General features: G+C 38.3%; 1 protein-coding gene and 1 non-coding gene across 4 annotated transcripts in view; one reads left to right on the top strand and one right to left on the bottom strand.

The window, feature by feature from the left end:
- PLD5 (phospholipase D family, member 5) overlaps positions 1-19,699 on the bottom strand; it is a 702,213-nt gene that overhangs the window by 366,674 nt on the left and 315,840 nt on the right. For 2 of the 3 annotated variants that reach the window (XM_006898071.1, XM_006898072.1), the window contains one exon: positions 7,605-7,748. In XM_006898071.1, the coding sequence (XP_006898133.1) occupies positions 7,605-7,654 (50 nt within the window). In that variant the 5' untranslated portion in view covers positions 7,655-7,748. Of the gene's footprint in view, positions 1-7,604; positions 7,749-19,699 lie in introns of those variants that run through there. The other variant, XM_006898070.1, reaches the window with a different exon arrangement.
- On the top strand, positions 11,335-11,407 carry TRNAK-UUU. Its single transcript has one exon. It is a non-coding gene; the product is annotated as a tRNA-Lys (tRNA).

The raw sequence follows: 19,699 nt of genomic DNA, 5'->3' as shown, positions 1-19,699 counted from the left end.
AGAAGAGAAATGGTAGTTGGATGGTTAGCAAAAATTAGATGAATTAAAGGACTATAGTTAGAAAAGTGTGTACATGATAAGATATTGCAGAGTGACTGTCAAAACACTGTGAAAGTTCTGACAGATAGCAGATAGCATTTTGTCTTCTCTCAACGTTAGAAGTGAGAGCGACACACACCAAATGAGTCTAAATACAAAGTAAAAAGATCTCAGTACACGTCAAAGTGAGTTAGCAGCACTCTAAATTTATAATGATACCATGAGGAGAACTGTCCTAACTAAAGCAAGCAGAAGAACAAAGAACAAAGAGAGAACTGGTCATAAGTAAAGCAAACAGAAGCTGAATATCACACAAATACTGTTTTATTGCTTATTTAAAAATTTGATAGAGCCATTTATAATGTGTTGGACTACCAGCTGAAAGTCTGGTAATTTGAATCAATGAGTCAACTGGTAAGGGAAACATGGGCAATTTCCTTCCTAGAGGATTTACAGTAGTAGAGAACCAATTGAGGGTTGATGTGAATGGAATCAACTTGGTAGTAGTGGGGTTTCTATAGGACCCTAAGGGAGCTTTGGTGGCTTAGTGGAAAGAAGCTGAGTTGCAACCCCAAAAGCATGTCGTTTGAATCCACCAGTTGTTTTGCCAGAGAAAGATGGAAAATCTCCTCCTGTGCATATTACAACCTCTGAAAACCAGCAGGAAGGTCAGATATGGGTCAGTTCTGATTCGATGGTAAACAGTAACAACAAAGAAGTCCTAAGTTAGCAGTATAACTCCCTATTGGTTGTGCTGCTATCTGAAAAGTCAGCAAATCCACTGATGTTCCTCCTCTGGAGAAAGACCACAGTCTCTTCCTGCAAAGATTTCCAGTCTCTAAAACCTGATGGTGGGTTGGTATGAGGTGGAAAGGACTCATCAGCAGTGGATGGGAGATTCAGTTAGCACTACCCAGAAACAAAGGAACACTGCATGGTTTCGAATTGGGAAAGGTATAGTCAAGGTGGTATCCATTCTACATATCTCAAGACTCAGCAATAAAAGTCACAACCCTCCTTGTAGAAAGTGAAGAGGACAAAGAAATACTACAGATTCAAGACTATAGCCTTCAATACAGGTAACATAGAACCATCAGAAAAACAAAATATCCTCAATACTGGACAAATAGGCAACATCAGCACAGATGGAGAAAAGACTGAAGTTCTCTTATTTTATTTGGATCCATAATAAACTCTGTATTAGTGTTGTTGTTGTTGTTTACACTGAGTCTTGATCGGTGCATAGCTGATCCTCTGGTGGCTTTTCAGAGGCAGTTAATCACACAGGAGGGGATTTCCCATCCTTCTCCCACTATAGTACCAGGAGTCAAGAAATCGAAAGACAGTAGCTGCCCTTTTATTACTGAGATACTTCATCATAATGTCCTACAGGGTTATCCATATTGTATTAGATTTACTGAGTTCCTTGGTTTTCAGTGTTGCGTAGTATTCCATTGTGTGAATATGCCATTGTTTTTCCTATCCATTCATTTGTTAATGGGCATTTGGGTTCCTTCCATCTCTTTGCTGTTGTAAATAATGCAGTGATAAACATGTATGTGCATATATCTGTTTGGCTGGCAGTTCTGGATTCTTTAGGGTATACTGCTAGTAGTGGAATTGCTGGGGCAAATGGTATTTGTATTTCCAACATTTTGAGAAAGTACCATACCTCATTCCATAGTGGTTGCACCATTTTACACTCCCACCAGCAGTGAATAAGAGTTACAATCTTTCTAAAACCTTGCCAGAAACTGTTGTTTGCTGCTCTGCTGAACTTTGTTTTTGGACCAATATGGTTGTCCTACATTGCTGGGAAGAAAGAAAAGAGGGGACAAATAATGAATACTGCATTGTCGCAGATAAAGGAAAGGACTGTTTGAAACAAATATATAATTAAATATTATCTGTATGAAACAGTTCAGAATAAGAAGTGCATAGCAAAGCGACTGAGGAAGGGGTGGCGAGGAGGGAGGAAATGATGCAACAATTATTTTTTTTAAGTGGACTGGAGGGTGAGGAGGAAAATGTGCAACAATGAATGAATGAAAATCCAACTTTTCTGTAAACTTTCATTAAAATCACAATTAAAAAAAGAAATCAAAAGTCATGTTGGTTTGGGAAAATTGTTCATCAAAGAAATTTTTAAAATGCTAAAGAGCAAGGATACTAGTTTAAAGAATAAAGTATGGCTCTTCCTCTCCTTTGGTATCAGCAGCATGTTGTAAGGACTTGTTTTATCCTTATCTTTCTAAGGGTCCTTTTCCCCTCTTCTTTCTTTTTCACGTTAACTCTTTTACAAGGTCCATCTCACACTAGCTATGCCTCTAATTACCTTGTTTTGTTGTTGTTGTTGTGTGCCATTGAGTTGCCAGTGACTTATAATGACCCTATGTACAATAGTTCTGAACCCTGCCCTATCTTGAGCCAGTCTCAACACACTTACCCTCACTAGTCCAGTTACTGTGTCAATCCACTTCACCTGGGATCTTCCTCTCGTGTGCTATCTATCCTTCCAAGGATGATGTCCTTCTCCAGAGACTGATATCTCCTGGCCACATGCACAAAATATGTGAGATAGAGCTTCAAAATCTTTGCCTCCACAGAGAACCTTGGTTTCACCTTCTCCAAGACAGACCTATTTGTTCTGTTGGCAGTCCATGTATGTTCAATACTCTTCTGCAGCACCAAAACTCAAAGTTATTGATTCTTCTTCTGTCATTTGTAGTCATCATCCAGTTCACTGATACAAAGCAAGTTATTGTGAAGAGTATGGCCTGAATCTGGCACACCTTAGTTTCCAGACTAATACTGTTCCTCCTCGGTACTCTGGAGAGGTTCCTGACAACAGATTTTCCCAATGCAGTTCATCTTTTAATTTCCTGACTGCTGGCCCGGAAACTGTTGATTGTGCAGCCGAGAAAGCTGAAATGGTTAACAACTTCAATCTCTTCTACATCATGGTGCTGCTTATTGCTTATTGGCTGGGGGTGAGAATATTTGTTTTGGGGTTTTTGTTTGTTTGTTTATTCTTTGGTTTTGTTTTTTTTATGTTGAGCTTCAATCCATATTGAAGTACACAGTCCTTGATTTTCTGCAGCAAGCACTTCAGGTTCTTCTCCGTTTAAGCAAGCAAGGTTGTATATCATCTCCATATCGCAGGTTATTGAAGAGTCTTCCTTCAATCCTGATTCCATAAATCCTCCTCATAAAGCCTTTTCTCCCAAATAATATGTTCTGCATATAAATTGAAAAGGTCTGGAGATTGGATGCATCCCTGATGCATTCCTTTCTTGATTTTGAAACATACAGTGTTTCCTTGCTTTATTCTGACTACTGCTTCCTGGCCCAAGTATAGATTTGGCATAAGCACAATCAAATGTTCTGGGATTCCTATTCTTCTCAAGGCTAGCCACTATTTGTTGTGGTCCACACAGTCAAATGCCTTTGCACAGTCAATGACACATGGATAGAAATTCCTCTGCTACTCTTTGTTTTTGACCAATATCCATTTAACATTGACCAGTTTAAATTGAACAGGTTCAGCAGCACAAAGGGCAGATTTCACAAGTAAGGTAGAAGTAGAGCATGCTTCCTTAGTGATGAGAGAGTCTTCCATGAGTCACACCTATAGGAGAGAACCAGCAGCCAAAGCCACAGCAGAAACCAGAGATTTACAGAGCTGACCTGGGACCACTGTTCTATGAAGCCAGAGCTAAGGACCTTCACCCAAACTTGCTGGAGGACTAGGCAGAGATACCATAATGGGCACAATTTAGCCTAAAAGTGTATGACTTAAGGCTGAATGGCCTATAAGTATGCTTAAGAAGCTGCCCTGACTAAGAAGTTGTATTCTGTTGCCAACTTGTGTTATAACCTATTATCTTCCCTGGTAATTCCCATAATCAAGTATGGTTCTATAAGGTCTGTGTAGCTGTTGCAATGAATTTCAGTCCTTCCTTGCAACATGCCCAAAGTTTGTCAGATGGAGCTTTAAAATCCTTGCCTCCAAGGAACAGCTTGGTTTCACCCTCTCCAGGACGAACCTGTTTGTTTTCCTAACAGTCCATGGAATTCAATACTCTCCTCCAGCACCACAATTCAAAGGCATCAATTCTCCTTATATCATCCTTAGTCATTCTTCAGCTCTCTGATGCACAACAAGTAATTACAAAAACCATGGCCTGTATCAGGTGCAACTTAGCCTCTAGACCAACATCGTTACATTTGAGTACTCTGGAGAGGACCCTAACATAAGATTTTCCCAACACAATTAGTCTTTTGATTTCCTGCCACTGGTACCAAGAGTGTTGATTGTGGAACCAAGAAAGCTGAATCTAACAATCTTAATCTCCTTTCCATCTATCATGATGCTACCAATTGGCCCATTGGTAAAAACCCTTTATTTTCTTGCTGTTGCGCTTCAATCCCTGTTGAAGGTTGGAGTCTTTGACCTTCTGAAGCAAACGCCTCAGGTCCTCCTCAGTTTTGACAAACAAGGTTGTGTCATCTGCATAACAATTTGTTGATGAGTCTTCCTCCAACGCTGATGCCACATTCCTCATAGAGCCCAGCATCCCAGATAATCTATTCTGCATACAGATGGAAAAGATATGGAGAAAGGATGCATCCCTGGTGTACAACTTTCCTGCTTTTGAACCATGCAGTGTTTCCTTGCTGTGTTCCAATGACTACCTCCTGGTCCAAGTATAGGTTTCACATAAGCACAATCAAGTGTTCTGGGATTTCCATTCTTCTCAGAGTCAGCCACAGTTTGTTGTGATCCACACAGTCAAATGCCTTTGTAACATTAATGAAACACAGATAGACATTCCTCTGGTACTCTTTGCTTTCAGCCAAGATCAGTCTAACATTAGTTATAATATCCCTAGTACCATGGTCTCTTCTAAACCCAGCCTGCATTTTTGGCAGTTCTCTGATGATGTGCTGTTCCAGTCATTTTTGGATAATTTTAAGCAGAATTTTGCTTGCATGTGAAATCAATGATATTGTTCAATAACTTCCACACTCTATCAGGTCAACTTTTTAAAGAATATAAACAAAAAGAAATATAGGAAAGGATAAACGCTAAAGACGGGGGAAGGGCCATAGGACAGAAAGAAATCTAGAGAAGGCTGATAATTCTGGAACAGATAGTTTGGATATATGGGATGGCATTAGAAGTTGTACTGAAATCTCAAAGGCATACAAATCTACCAGCTTCTCAGCAAGAGGAAGATGAGAATGATAAACAATCTACTCTCATGCAATTTACTAACTCTGAAAACCTGCTATGAGTTCTGGCTTGACTGTACAAAACAACAACATAAGAAAACAAGTTAACAATTCTAAGTATCTAGGAAAAAAGGCATAAAAGAAGTGTTCTATGGAGGACAATATGCTGAGTAAAATATATCAGTCTCCAAAGGATAAATACTGCATAATGCCACTGTTATGAAGTAGGACTTATATGGAGGGCGGAGAATAGGAAAAGAGTAGATAGATAATGACCACTGTATTGGAACAGATGAGGGAGAGAGCTGTTTCAATGGAATATATGATCAGGCATTATATGTAAGACAGTGGTTCAGAATAAGAGGTATATTACAAAGAAGAATAGAGAAGGGAGAACTGAGGAGGACAGGAAGGAAATTGTGCAACAATTAGTGATTTTTTTAAAAAAAAAGTGAACTAGGGAAAGGGGAATTAAGAGGGAGGGAGGAAATTTTGCAAAAATGAATGAATGAAGAATCCAACTTGTTTGTAAATTTTCATTAAAATCACAATTAAAATTGAAAAAGTAAAAATATTTAGTATGTTCTAGATGGATAGAGAGACATTTTGCACCAACAGAATTTAGTCATTAATTCAAATGTAAGAAATAACTAGATCTAAACCCTAGTTCTAGGAGTTAAAAATCAGAGAAAATAATATTTCTTTGCAAGGGAAAAGAGGCATAACTAAATTTTTGTTACAAATCACCAACACTATAATGTGCGGTGAAATGGCTTAAAGAAGCTGAAGTCATTTTAACCTGTATAAAACTGACATAGAAAGTCCTCAGCAGTCTTCACTCTAGGATGAAGTGACAGGGAGATACGGAGCATTCTCACCCATTGGTCCCTTACCTGTAGGGTGTTACATGTGACACCTACAAGGTTTAGGAAAAGGTATCATCTCAAAAGGAAATCCATTTATGAACACTTTTCTAACACGAAGGGGGGAAATCTAAAATAATAAATGCTGATTTCTCTCTTGCATGATTTGTTCTATGTAATACTGTTGCTTGGTAACCTGAATATAATGCACTATAGGTTAAAAGAGAAGGGGGGAAAAATCAAAATCAAACCAGCAAACTCCTATTGTAATTTCCAGATATTTCCTGTGCTAGAACATTCACCTTCAGTGTAAAATAGCCAGGATAAAAAGTACATATTTTTTACCTGATAGTTGTCAATTTTAAGCTAAAATAAAGGAACATCTGCATTAATGATTTTGACAGGAGTAAAAAAAATACAATTTCAATCCATTATGTGCTCAAATTCATAATTACTACTGTAATTGTGAGGTCTTATTTCAGCTTTGTCAAACACACATATAAAAATAGATCTCTGGCTCATCTGACCACTTTTAGTATTTGATACACATATGCATATCCTAATAGGCATATATCAAGAAAGAAATGGATGAGGACACTTAAAATTTACACAGCTAAAACTATGCTGATGGCTGAGCCACTCAGCAGAAAGGCAACAAAAAAACACTTAATATAACCAGAGAAATATACATAAATGTAGATTTAAAAATGTTATGATTTCTAGATTAAAAACAAATTATTTGTCTATTTGAGTTATCCATATCCTTGGAGGCAAGGATTCTGAGGCTCCATCTAACATACTTTGGACATGTTGTGAGGAGAGACTGGTCCTTAGAGAAAGACATCATGCTTGGGAGGGTCGAGGGACAGCGCAGGAGAGGAAGGCCCTCTTTGAGGTGGACTGATTCAGTGACTGGGGTAATTGGGATGGGAGTGTCAGAGACAGTGCGATTGGCACAGGACAGAGCGGCGTTTGGGGCTGTTGTACATAGGGTCGCTATGAGTCGCAGGCGACTCGACGGCACATAACAACAACAACAACATCTCTTCTTACACGTATGCTTGTTTAACTTATTCATTATTTACTTCTTGGTTTAGTTCGGACTTTTTCCTAACATGTATTTTGTGTTCCACTGGACACAACAGCTGGCAATGTTCTTGGCCTACTGGCACACTATTTTTTGCCAGGTTCCTCTTGAAACAAAACAGTATCTTACAGCTAGAGGGCTCCAGAAATTTCACCCCTCTACCTTCCCTCTGCCCAGAATACACCCAAACTGTAAAGGGAGTTAGATCATTCTTCATTTTTATTCCGTTGACATGAAATTGAGAACATTAGTGGACAGCTTTATCTCAGCTAAACCCAAATGGGAGCTGCATCATGTCTTTCTGACATTGTTCTCTCAGCTACCAAAGGCCACCACTGGCTTTCTTCCCCATCCCTTGAAAAACAATTTTTGTTTGTTACCTCTTACCGACATTTATTTTGACAATTTTTTTCAGAGAGTCCATCTTCATCCTCTCCCATGATGTCCACAGCTGAAAATATCAATGCAACCAGAATGGCAAAGCAGCACACCAGAGCAAAGATCACAATGCACTTCTGTTGGGACTGGAAAAGATACAGAAGACATGGGAAAATCAGTGGGGCAGCTTTTGCAGAAGAAAATAAAGATTTCACAACCTTTCAAATTACCACGTAAGAAGCCTTTGGGATATAATATTTTTTATCTCTACCAGAGTACAGTTACTCTTAGGGAGAAAAATTAGAAGATATTTAAGTTTAATCTCCAACACAGACATCACATTCCCACTAAATTCAGTGTTGTTGTTGCTTTTAGAGACTGTCGAATCAAAGATTATTTATACCAACCCTATGAACAACAGACATGAACCCTGTCCTGTCCTGTGCCATCTTCATCACCTCTGACACACTTGAACCGATTGCTACAGTCACTGTGTCAATCCATCTCATTGAGGGTCTTTCTCTCTTTAACTGACCCTTCACCTTTCCAAGCATAATGGTCTATTTCTAAGGAGTGGCATCTCCCCAAAATATGTCCAAAGTTTGTGAGAAGACCCTTCATCACCCTTGCTTCTGAGGAGCAATTGCTCATGTTACGTACCATCGAAAAGGAACAGATCCATAGCTAACCCTGAAGTGGGTTTTCAGAAGCAATAAATCACATGGAAAGAAATTCCCATATTTACCTGGACTTGAACTATCTAGTGGACTTGAACTGTGTGCCTGTAGGTTGGCAGCGGAACTCTTTACTACTAAGCCACAGCTCCATAAGGACCCTGATAAATAATTCAAATATGGTCCTAAGATTTCCATCCATCCCCAATATGTCACTAATTTTATTTTTAGGAGGCAGCACTTGCAGTGGCTTTGGAGCTGACGTGGACAGACTTACAGGTTGTCTTCCCAAGGCTAAGCTCTTCAGCTTCCGTGCCTCGGTTTCTTGTCCTGTAAAATGGGGATAATAGTACAAACTACCTCACAGTGAAATCAGAGAAATAAATAAGGTAGACTAGCAGATATGGCACTGGAGGCAGAGCCTTCTTAAAAGGAATTAACAAAGAAAGAGCAACAGTTGCAAACAGACACTACTGTTATAACATGGAATGTGAGACATATGAATGCAGAAAAATTGAAGATTGTTCAGGAAGAAATGGAACACATAAATACTGACATTGGTGAAATGAAATGGGTTGGCATGGAGCACTTGGAAGGAGCTGAACAGAAAATTTCAAAGGGCAGCTCAGGACGACAAAACATTGTATGAAACATGCAAAGAGCTGGAGTCAGAAAGTAAAAAAGGATAAACTCGCTTGTCATTCCTTAAACTGAAGGAACTGAAGAACAAATAAGTTGCAATACTTAACGATGCTGAGGGCAGAATGTTGAATGAGCCAGGAAGCATCAAAAGAATGGGCTGACCCAGAAGAATTTCATGAAACTTCACATAGTCTAGAAGCAGTGATGATGAAGGAGGAAGTTCAAGCTATACTAAAGGAATTGGCAAAAAACAAGGCCCCAGAAATTGATAGAATATCAATTGACATATTTCAAGAAACAAATACTACCCTGGATGTTCTAACTAGGTTTCGCCAAGAAATTTGAAGGAAAACTATCTAGACGACCGACTGGAAGAGATCTACATTTATTCTCATTCCAAAAAAGGTGACCCAGAGAGCTCTGGTGGCCTAGTGGCAAGAAGCTGTGCAGCAATCCTGAAGGCGCACAGTTCAAATTCACCAGATGCTCTGCTGGAGAAGGATGGACAGTCTCTTCCTGTGCCAGTCAGATCCAACTCAACAGCACACACAACAACAACAACAACAACAACAACAACAAAGGAGAGAGAAAGGTAACCCTGTGGGGATATTACTGAACAATATCACACATATGAAATGCAAGCAAGATGCTGCTGAAGATTATCCAAAAAATGATTGAAACAGTACATCAGCAGAGAACTGTGAGCTATGAAAGCTAAGAAGAGGTTGTGGCACTAGGGACATCACAGCCAATGTTAGATGGATCTTGGCTAAAAGCAGAGAGTGTCAGAGGGATGTCTTTCAGTCTTTCATTGAGAAAGGAATCTGACTGTGTGGATCACAACAAGTTGTGGCTAACCTTGAGAAGAATAGGAATTCCAAAACAGTTAATTGTGTTCATGTGAAGTTGATCCTTGAACCAGGAAGCAGTAGACAGAACAAAGCAAGGAAACACTATGGTTAGGATCAAGAAAGATGTGGAACAGGGATGTATCTTATCTTCGTATCTTTTCAATCTAAATACAGAACACACCATTTGGGAGGCTGGACTTTATAAGGAGGAATGTGGCATCAGGATTGCAGGAAGACTCAGCCACAACTTGTCTTATGCAGATGAAACAACCTTGCTTGATGAAACTGAGGAGAGCATGAGGCATTTGTGGCAGAAGGTCAAGGACTGTAGTCTACAATATGGATTGAAGTGACACAACAAGAAAAAAAACATACTTTTACCAAAGGGCTAATTGACAGCATCATGATAGACAGAAAAGAGATTGAACCTACAACCAGGAGAAGATAAAATAGATGAATGGGATCTTCTAAGAATCAAATCCCTATGCACATCCAAAAATTTCTCCAACAGGGGAAAAAGGGAAGCCACCAACTGGGAAAAATTACTTGGTAATGACTTATCAGATAAGGGACTTATATCCAGAATTTATAAAATACTTAATCACCACAAGATAAAGGTAAATAATCCAATAGAAAAATGGGCACAGGATATAAGCAGACACTTCAGCAAAGAAGACATTAAGATGCCTAACAAGCACATGAAGAAATGTTCAAAATCCCTAGCTCTAAGAGAGATGCAAATTAAAACAACTATGAGTTATCATCTAACCCCAGACAGAATAGCAAAATTGAACATAACAGCAAACAACAAATGCTGTCGAGGTTGTGAAGAAACTGGAACCCTTATTCACTGTTGGTGGGAGTGTAAAATGGTACAACCATTGTGGGAAGTGGTATGGCACTTTCTCAAAAAATTGCAAATAGAGATACCATTTGACCCACCAATTCCACTACTGGGAATATACACCAAAGAGATCATAACTGACACCCAAACAGATATATGCACACCCATGTTTACTGCAGCTTTGTTCACATTAGCAAGGAGTTGGAAACAACCTAAGTGCCCAACAACAAACAAATGGATAGACAAGCTGTGGTATAGTCACACAATGGAATACTACGCTGCACTGAAAAACAAGGAACTCACGCAATATTATTCAAAATGGGTGACTCTGGAGGCCATTATGCTGAGTGAAGTATCTCAGTCTCAAAAGGACAAATATTGCATGGTGCCACTGTTGTAAAACAGGACTGACCTTGGGGCTGAGGAGAGACTGAGAAAGATGGGTTCAATAATGTATACTGCATAGAAACAGATGAGGGAGAAAACTGTTTAAAAGGGATATGTGATTAGGTATTTTTGTCATGACTGGAGTCTAGACCAAAGGCTACATGGTGGAGTGGACTTGGGGGAGGGTTTGTAAAACAATGAAAGAATTCTTCTTGGGGGGGAGGGTTGGGAGGGGAGAAAAGTACAATAATGAATAAATGGAAATCCAAAGTCTATGTAAATTTTTACTGGAATTCATAATAAATTTAAATTTAAAAAAAAAGAAAAGTAAGGGGCCTGGGTATCTCAGTCGGTAGAGCATCAGACTTTTAATCTGAGGGTCCAGGGTTCAAGTCCCTGTCCAGGCGCTCTAGCCAAGCACAATCAATAAGAGTGCATCTAAATTCCAAAATCAATCTCCATAATAGTCTATGTGTTTCCTACTGCCAAAGGGGCCCTTTAGAGTAGTGAGAGAAGATCTTCACCCTGAAACCCACAGCGTCCCTTTTCAGCAGGAAGTAGCTAAGAGAATATGCCATCCCCTTTTCCTTATGAATCAGGGTGAAGTCTCTCTCAGGGAGGAGTGATAGGGAATGGCAAAGGACACACCGACAAAGGATATTAATCAGAACTGACTTTGACAAGCACTGTGGCAATTGGACAATTAAAACAGACATTCGGATGGCGGGGAAGAAGAACAAACTGGGGAGGAGGGTAGAGAGAACGGTGCAGCAATGAAGGAATGAAAACCCAAAATCCCTGTAAATATTCATTAAAACTAATAAAATTTAATAATAATAAAAAAAAAGAAAAGAGATTGAGACTGTTAATAATTTCAGCTTACTTTGTTCCACAATCAACATTCCTGGCACCAGTAGCCAGGAAATCAAAAGACAAATTTCACTGGAAAAGTCTGCTGCCAGGAACCTCTCTAGAGTATTGAAGAGAATCTATGTCAGTCTGGAGACTATAGTGTGCTGGATACAAGCCATAGTCTTTGCAATTACTTGCTATGCATCAGAGAGCTGGACAATAAGGATGATAGAAGAAATATCAATGCCTTTGAGTTGTGGTGCTGGAGAACAGTCTTGAACATACAATAGTCTTCTCAGACAACAAAAGATTTGTCTTGGAGAGGGTCAAACAAAACTGCTCCCTGGAGGCAAGGATTCTGAAACTCCATTTCACAAACTTTTGGCACATGGCCAGAAGAGAACAGTCCTTAGAGAAGGACATCATACTTGGAAGGGTAGAGGGACAACACAAGAGAACACCCAGGATGAGATGAATTGACTTAGTGATTGGAGAAATGGGATTACGTCTGTTGGAGACGTTGAGACTGGCACAGGATAGGGCGGGGTTCAGTGCTACTGTACACAGGGTCAGCATGATTCATGGTTGACTTGACAGCACATAACAACAACAACAACAATTATATATTATGTCCTTAGGACAGTTCCTGAGAAATAGTGTGTTTGCCATTATTAATATATTTATATTTGCAACAAGTCCACAGGTGAAGCTGCTTTTACTATTCTAGGCACTGTATGATCCAGTGCCTCAAATATCTACACTAAGCTGTTTAATAAACACACATTCATCCTTTAAACTCACACGACCTTAGTAGTCATTTCTAAATATTAAAATTATGATAATAAATTCATCCGAATGAGTTAAATATAAATCTCATTATTTATTTTCCCTCTTAGGCCTAAAAATAATATCTGTTTTCTTTTTTCTATCTTGAAATAATTTTATCCTTGATTTTAATTTTTACTTATTTTCATGATAAACATCACTTGTATAATCAGCAACATTCAATGATAAAAATTTTGAGAAACTTGTAATATAAAAATAGAAAATAAATCATTCATAATCTTGCTAAGACATAATTACTGTTTATTTTGCTCTAGCTCTTTCCAACTCTACATCTACCTGCTTAATCATATGATAAAACTGGTATCATGCTATATATAAAGGTTTATGTTCTGTTTTTAGCACTTGATCATGTCTTAATGTCATTCAGTATTATTTAAAGCAAAATGTTAATCTATTACATAATATTCCATTATACAGTCATATGATAATCTCCTTTATTCTAAAATGGTTTAAGTATCTATATCAATGAAAGTAAGAAAATTATTAAATATTCTTTTTCATTATGTCAATGTAAAACAGAATTTGTAAAACAAACCAACAAAAAAGTTATAGGGAGACCTAAAAATATTGTTGATTTCAGCTTGCTTAATTCCACAAATTAACACTCTTAGCACCAGCAGTCAGGAAATAAAAAGATTAATTTCATTGGGGAAAATCTGCTATCCAGGATTTCTCTAGAGTGCTAAAGTGCAATGATGTCAGTCTAAAGACTAAGGTGCACCTGATCCAAACCACTGTCTTCACAGTTACTTGCTATGCATCAGAGAGCTGTACAATGACTAAGGATAACAGACTAAGAAATGATATCTTTGAGCTGTGGTGCTATAAAAGAGAATTTAACATACCATGATCTGCCAAAAGAATAAAGAGATTTGTCCTGGAGAGGGAGAGACCAGGTTGTTCCTTGGAGGCAAGGATTTTAAAACTCCATCCCACATACTTTGTACATGTTGCCAGGAAAGACCAGTGCTTGGGGAAGGACATCATGCTTGAAATGGTGGAGGGACAGCACAGGAGAAGAAGATCCAGGTTTAGATGGAGTCACACAATAACTGGAGTAATGAGGGTAAGTGTGTCTGAGACCGAATTTGGCTCAGTCTAGGGCAGGGTTCAGAGCTATTGTGTACAGTGTTGCTGTGAAATCTCAGGTGACTCCACGGCACATTAACAAAAAAGATGTCGATATTAATCCAGTGCAGAAAAGACTAATCTTGGTCAGTCTAAGCTAAACTTCAACTCATAAAGCGCCCTAGCATGAGCCATCTTGAGCATATTTTCTTTCTTGAACAGTGTCCGGCACATAATGGGTATTCAATGACTGAATGACTCCTACTGAAGACATCAACACAAAACCCAGGGTGTCAGAGAAGAGCTGTGTTCTGCAGCTTTTCTATAGCTGACTTTTTGGAAATAGATCTTCAGTGCTTTCTTTCAAGGTTTCTCTGAGTGGACTTGAACCTTCAACCTTTTGGTTTAACACACATTAATAATTTGTACCACATAGGGAGCCAGTGAATTCTAAACCTTCTAAACCTTTAACATATAACAACAATGATTTCTGAGTGTTACGATGAAATAGTATAGACAAAGCTGTGTCAGTGAAAGGAATAATCCTCACAAATATCCATTAATGTCTATTAATTTCTTTCCATTTTATGACATCCTATTAAAATGAACAAATAAGCAATTTATTTTCACCTTGATTTTCTGAAAAGGAGAAATTCAGACTTGGATATTAATTTTTAAATGTCTCCCTGGAGCGATAAAGTATAACAGTATATGATCATATTATTACTTTCCTTAGTCTGTGCATTTTCCATTTTAGCAGAAATTAAAGATGATGTTCAAATGACTGCAAAAGAGTCTCCAGAAGAGAAATCAAACTCTAGGTTGTCAAGAAATTTATGAATCTTGAATCCTTAAATTGTCATTTCAAATTGTTGTTGTTGTTAGGTGCTGTTGAGTCAAATATGACTCGTAGCAACCCTATGGATATAAGATCTGAACTCTGTTCTATCCTGTGCCATCCTCACACTTCCTGACACACAAGAGTCCATTGCAGCAGTCACCGTGTCAATCCACCTCTGTCATTTCAAAAACTCAAAAATCAATTTAAAGTTGTTGTTGTTGTTATTATGTACCGCATAGTTGGAACAGACTCATAACAGACCCTCCGGAGGGTTTTCAGAGGTAACTGCACAGCAGAAGATTGCACTTCCTTCTCTCACATAGCAGCTGGTGGCCTTGAACTGTGTGCTTTTGGGATTGCAGCGCTGCTTCTTACCACTTAAAATTTATTAAAATTCAATCAAGGGAAACAAGAACTCAGACGCTTCATCTCAACTTGAAATTCACTTATCATTCCATCTAACAAGAGATAACAAAGTAAAAAATGCTTTTAGCATTTAGTAATCTGTACTTCTCACCGCAATTTATACACTTATTCGCCAAACAGAATTACTAGCTTGGGAAAAAATTATCCATATTACATACATTTTATCTAAATATAGACAAATCAATAGCTATTGATTCCATCCTGACCCAGCCATCAAGCAAGCTTCCAAGGCTGATTTATCTTACAGCATAAGGCTACTTATCTTTATTTAGCAGAATGGCTGGTAGACACAAAATGCCAACATTTTTATTACCATTCTGGTATGCTGCACATTACACTATCAGGGCTCCTTAAATTAACATATAAAGGCAACATTCATTTCCAGAGAGTCAGAATCGAGTCTTAGCTGACCTTCCAGTGGGTTTCCAGAGGATATACATTGCAGAGGAGACTGATCATCTTTCTCCTGCAGAGCTTCTGGTGGATTCAAATCACCAAACAGAGCGTACCGTTGGGTTAGTAATGCAAGTAGGCCACCAGAGCTCCCTCACACAATGACCACTAAGAGGATAAACAGTATGAAACTTAAAAAGTATTGCATATTTCCAAATTACATACTGTTTGACAAACACTTAAGAGGAATATAAATCTATCTGATATTTTTGCATGAAAATGATATTGTTTCTTTTTAGGGAACTTTGGTGTAGGGTGCTCTGGTGGCCTAGTGATAAGAAGGCATGCTGAGATCCAAATGGAATGTGGTTCAAACCCACCAGCTGCTCCACCATGAGAAGCAAAGACAATCCTTTTCCATGTAATTTACTGCCTCTAAAACCCACTTGAGGGTCAATTCCCACTCAATGGCACACAACAACAACATAATGCTTTAAATTTATTTTCCTGAGAGGTTTTTTAAAGGAATTTACATCTAAGTCTTTAAAAACAGCTAATTTTATTTGTATAGCTCTTAAAACATACATAGCATGAAGTTCCAGTACAGTTACTTATCATGTGAGTAATGTATAAACTTACACTGAGACATTTGGCTATTAACTCATCACACTTAGTTGGATAAAGTGAGGAGATATAATTAGGTCCCTAAATATGACATCTCTGAGTCTGTTTTATAGACCCAATTTTGTTTTATTCTTAGGTTTCTTTTCTTGAATTAATTTTAACTATAAATTTCTTGGTCTATGAATAGGTTTTGCAAGAGCACAATTAACTGTTGTGCAATACTTGTTCTTCTCAATGATAGCCATAATTTGTAATACACACTGTCAAATGGTTTGCATAACCAGTAAAATATGGATAGATATCATTCTAGTAATCTGCTTTCTTCCAAGATCCATTAGACATCAATAATGGTATCTTTAGTGTTAAGATTTATCTCCTTGATCTAGTTTGAATTTCTGATCACTTTTGTCTATGTACTTATATAGAGGGGCAGTTAGAATTTTTCTCTGTGGGAGAAAGACCTAGCAATTTTCTTCTATAAAGATTATATTGTTGCTAATTGCCTTTGAGTCGAGCATGACTCATAGCGACACTGTGAACAAAATGCCTGAAGTCTTTCTATAACTATAGACATTTATCAAAGTTCATAGAGTTTCCAGAGACATATTGTTTAGGAAGTGGATGCACTGTCCACCACGGGTAACCATTATGACATCTGACACCCCAGTGACACAAGGTTCAGCATCACAGGAACCCCAGTTTACCTCAGTACAGCATATTGACAGAAGAATGCTGTACTACTGAGAAGATGTTCCTCCAAAATATAACAACAACCAACTTTAAATACAAAGGTCCTCCCCACAGTCTTGTTGACTCTAAACAAGAGGCTTTAATAAAAAATTTTAAAAAAAAAACCAAAAACCCCCACATAAATGCCAGTATAGTATGTTGTTGTCGTATGTGTTGTTGAATCACCTGCGATGTATAGTGACCCTATGTACAGCAGCTCTGAAACTTTCCCTGCCCTTATCCAGTCTCACTAATTCTGACACACCACCCCCCCCCATTGCCCCAGATACTGTATTAATCCATCTCATCTGGGGTCTTTGCTTGAGCTGTCCCTCCACCCTTCTGAACATGATTTCCTACTCCAAGGACTGGTCTCTCCTGGCCATATGACTAACAGATGTGCAGAACTTCAAAATCCTAGCCTCCAAAGAGAGACTTGGCTTCACCCTCTCCAAGACAGACATATTTGTTTTTTTAGCAGTCCAAGACTCTTCTCCAGCACCACGACTCAAAGGCATCTATTTTTCTGTTATCCTTAGTCATTGTTCAGCTCCCTGAAGCATAACAATAATTGAGAAGACCATGGCCTGGATTAGGTACACCTTATTATCTAGACTGACATCGTTACTCTTCAGCACTCTGGAGAGGTCCATGACAGCAGATTTTCCCAATGCAATTCATCTTCTGATTTCCTCACTGTTGGTGTTAAGAGTATTGATTGTGGATACAAGCAAGCTGTAATTGCTAACAACAATCTCTTCTTTATCCATCACAGTGCTGCCAATTGGCCCAGTGATGAGTATTCTTGATGTTGAGCTTCAATCCATATTAAAGACTACAGTCCTTGACCTTTTGCAGCAAGTGCTTCAGGTTTTCTTCAGTTTCAGCAAGCAAGGTTGTGTCATCTGCGTATCGTAGGTTGATAATGATTCTTCCTCCAGTTTTTATGCCACACTCCTCCTAATAAACCACTGCTACCCAAATGATCTGTTCTGCATAAAGATTGAAAAGGCACAGGGACAGGATGCATCCCTGACACACTCCTTTCCTGATTTTGAACCATGCAGTGTTTACTTGCTTGTTCTGAGTACTGTTCCTGGTTCCAAGTATAGGTTTCGTATAAGCACAATCAAATGTTCTGGGATTCCCATTTCCTCAAGGTTAGCCACAATTTGTTGTGATACACACAATCAAATGCCTTTGCATAGTCAATGAAACACAGATAGACATTCTTCGGATACTCTCTGGTTTCTGCCAAGATCCATCTGACATTGGCAATAAAGTCCGTAGTGCTACGATCTCTTCTAAACCCAGCTTGTATTTATGGTAGTTCTGTCAATGTACTCTTTAGTCATTTCTGGATAATCTTCAGCAGGATTTTACAACTGTGTGATATTAGTGATACTGTTCGCGAATTTCCACACTCTGCTGGGTCACCTTTTTTTTTTGGAATGTGAATAAATACAGATCTCTTTCAGTAAACAGGCTAAGTAATTGTCCTCCAGATTTCTTGACACAACTTGGTGAACACATGCAGGGTAGCACCTGTTTGATGAAATACATCAACTGGTATTCTATCAATTTCTGGGGTTTTGTTTTTTGCCAAATCCTTCAGAGCAGCCTGAATTTCCTCCTTCATCATCATTGTCTCTTTATCATATGTTGTTTCATGAAATTCTTCTGTGTCAGCCAATTCTTTTGTTACAATGGCTCTGATATAAGATCAATACCCAAAAAAATCAGAGGGATTCCTCTACAGTGACAAAGATAATTCATAGAAGGAAACCAAGAAAGCAATATACCATTTACAATAGCCAACCACAAATTGAGATACTTGGGAGTGACCCTAACCAGAGATACAAAAGAACTATACAAAGAAAACTATAGAACATTTCTGCAAGACACAATAAATGACCTAAAGTAGTGGAAAAATGTGCCCTGTTCATGAAGAGGAAGACACAATTTTGTGAAAATGACAATCCTATGAAAAGCAATCTACATATTCAATGCAATCCCAAAAGAGACACCAAATTCATTCTTCAAGGAGATTGAAAGGGAAATAATTACGTTTATCTGGAGAGGCAAGAAACCCTGAATAAGCAAAACACTTCTGAAAAACAAAAATGAAGTAGGAGGTATAGCACTCCCTGACCTCAAAATCTACTACACAGTGGTAGTAATCAAAACATTATGGTACTGGTACAATGACTGGCACATAGATCAGTGGAACAAAGCTGAGAACCCAGAAATAGACCCAGTTATCTTTGATCAACTGATATGTGACAAGAAAATGAAACTTATCAAATGAGAAAATGACAATCTTTTCAGCAAATGGTGCTGGAAAAACTGGACTGCTAACTGAAGAAAGCTGAAACAGGATCCATATCTCACACCATACACAAAAATCAACTCAAGATGGATAAGAGACTTGGGAGTAAAGGCCAAAACCACAAAGTTCATAAGAGACAATCTGAGATCAAGTTTAGAAGGCCTCATCTACAGTATAAAGAGACTGCCAAATACAGCCAGAAATGTACAATCTGAAGAGAATGAAATTAATGAATGGGACCTTCTAAAGATTAAATCCATGTGTGCATCAAAACCTTTTCAACAGGGTGAAGAGAAAACCTACTGACTTGGAACAAACATTTGACAATACCATTTTATACAAGAGTTTCATAACGTAAGTTTATAGAATACTCCTGGGCCTCCACAAGAAACAGCCTGATAACACAATTACAAAATGGCCAAAAGACATAAAAAGAATTTTCACAGAGAAAAATATTCAAATGGCCAACAGACATATGAAGAAATACTCCAAAACACTGGCAAAAAGAGAGATGCAAATAAAAACCACAATGAGGTGCCATCTTGCTCCAGTCACCGTGGCAAAGTTTAACAGGACAGCAAATAATAAATG

Source organism: Elephantulus edwardii, unplaced genomic scaffold (assembly GCF_000299155.1).
Source record: "Elephantulus edwardii isolate Elephantulus edwardi_28Jun2011 unplaced genomic scaffold, EleEdw1.0 scaffold00219, whole genome shotgun sequence".
In the NCBI taxonomy this organism is placed as follows: Eukaryota; Metazoa; Chordata; class Mammalia; order Macroscelidea; family Macroscelididae; genus Elephantulus; species Elephantulus edwardii.
Note: the sequence above shows the minus strand (reverse complement) of the source record. Positions and strands in the feature narration are given on the sequence as shown.